The sequence below is a fragment of the Tribolium madens genome, unplaced genomic scaffold, assembly GCF_015345945.1.
Source record: "Tribolium madens isolate multiple individuals breed KSU strain unplaced genomic scaffold, Tmad_KSU_1.1 Scaffold_97;HRSCAF=244;Tcas5.2_LG3a, whole genome shotgun sequence".
Taxonomy (NCBI): Eukaryota; Metazoa; Arthropoda; class Insecta; order Coleoptera; family Tenebrionidae; genus Tribolium; species Tribolium madens.
In genome coordinates, this window is record NW_025401069.1 from 13,433,981 (window position 1) to 13,435,534 (window position 1,554).

At 34.9% G+C, this 1,554-nt stretch overlaps 1 protein-coding gene across 4 annotated transcripts in view; it reads left to right on the top strand.

The window, feature by feature from the left end:
* LOC123014138 (mitogen-activated protein kinase kinase kinase 13-A) overlaps nucleotides 1–1,554 on the top strand; it is an 18,045-nt gene that overhangs the window by 14,007 nt on the left and 2,484 nt on the right. For all 4 annotated transcript variants that reach the window (XM_044413052.1, XM_044413051.1, XM_044413054.1 and 1 more), the window contains one exon: nucleotides 188–747. In XM_044413052.1, the coding sequence (XP_044268987.1) occupies nucleotides 188–747 (560 nt within the window). The remainder of the gene's footprint in view (nucleotides 1–187; nucleotides 748–1,554) is intronic.

A 1,554-nucleotide genomic window follows, 5' to 3' on the forward strand; every position in this document is an offset into this window, starting at 1 on the left:
AGGAATTTTTACTAAAAAGCTTAATTTTGAATTAATTTGAACAATAGAATAACATAAACGATGAATTTGATTATTTTTTTTTTAATTTAAGACATTAAAAGTGATTTTAAAGATGCAACGTTACTAAAAAAGATTAGAATAAACACGAAATTTAGAGTTTCAACTATTTGTTCCTAATTTGTTGTAGACGACTCCGGTGAAAGCCCCGGAATCGGGCCAAAAGTTCCGGAAACGTCATTACCGGACAAATTCCGGGTCGCCTCGCAATTCGAAGAGTTCTAACCGGAGTGTTGATGCAGAGACTCAGACTGATTCGATGGATTTAAGTGAAACTGAGTTGAGTCCGAGTTTTGACCTCCCGGTGTGCATTGTCTCGAAGAAGGTGCCCCAGAGGGTGGTTCTTCGGGAAGAGGGCGGCAATGGAAATGTGCAGTTGAGATACGTGACCGATAGCCATGACACAGAGGTCGAGGTCTTCAGTCGGAGACACTCCGAGTCGCTCGAGGACACCCTCAACCGGAACGACGCCACCCGGAGGGATTTCAGCGACGAGGACAATCTAGAAACCCTCGGTCGGAAAGTTTCAGCCCTGAAAAACGGCAATATCTTCACTGATATTCAAAATTCGGCTGAAAATGGCAACGTTAAAAACTGTGCTTGTGCACAAGACAGCACCGAAGATGCCTGTAATGACAGTTTTACTGATGAGGAGGGCGAAGTCTACAATAATACATTGTGGAGAAAAAGGTAATTAAAATTTGTAAGTAGTGACTCGGCGCTTCATAAATTTTATTTAAATGGGGACACTTGGTAGAAAAATTTTAATCGTTACAAGTTATTTAGATACTTGGCAAATTGATCAAAGAAGTTGATCTATTGTTGTAAAGGGAATGTCGGTGTTAAAGTCAGATTTTATTCGATGAACAACTTCATAAAAGCTTTGAACATGCAAGGGAAATGGGGGCTATTTTGGGGCACTTAAAAATACCAACTGGAGGCAGTTTGCAATTGTTGTAATCGATTAAAATTCAAGAAAAATTAAATTAATATTCTCATTGTCCAACGTGTAATAAACATTTAAACCAATAATAGTGCTGATAAATATACAGAGTGATTCATATGAAACTACGACCCACAAAATACTGCTTACTTACGCCAAGTGACAAAAATTTTTTGAAGTATGAAATTTGTTCAAAGAAGGTTCAAAAGATAAGCAGAATTAATTAATGTATTACTCGTCGCACATGAATCATCCTATATAAATATCATATTGATAATTGTGAATCGTTTCAATAACTTTTTCAATACATTGTAAAATAGCCTTTTTTTGGACAATAATATTGCAGAAGTTCGGAATGTTGAATTTATCGAATCGATAAAGTTATGGAATCTAAAAAAAAGATTAAAATTTGTGCAAGAATGAGAGAATTTTTACTTATCAAACAATTTTTTTTATTTATTTAAGATTGCACAAAAAAATTTAATTTTGAAATAATTGGCTACGCATTTTTTTAATCGTAATTCTTGATATTCCAAAACAGTATTTTATATTTT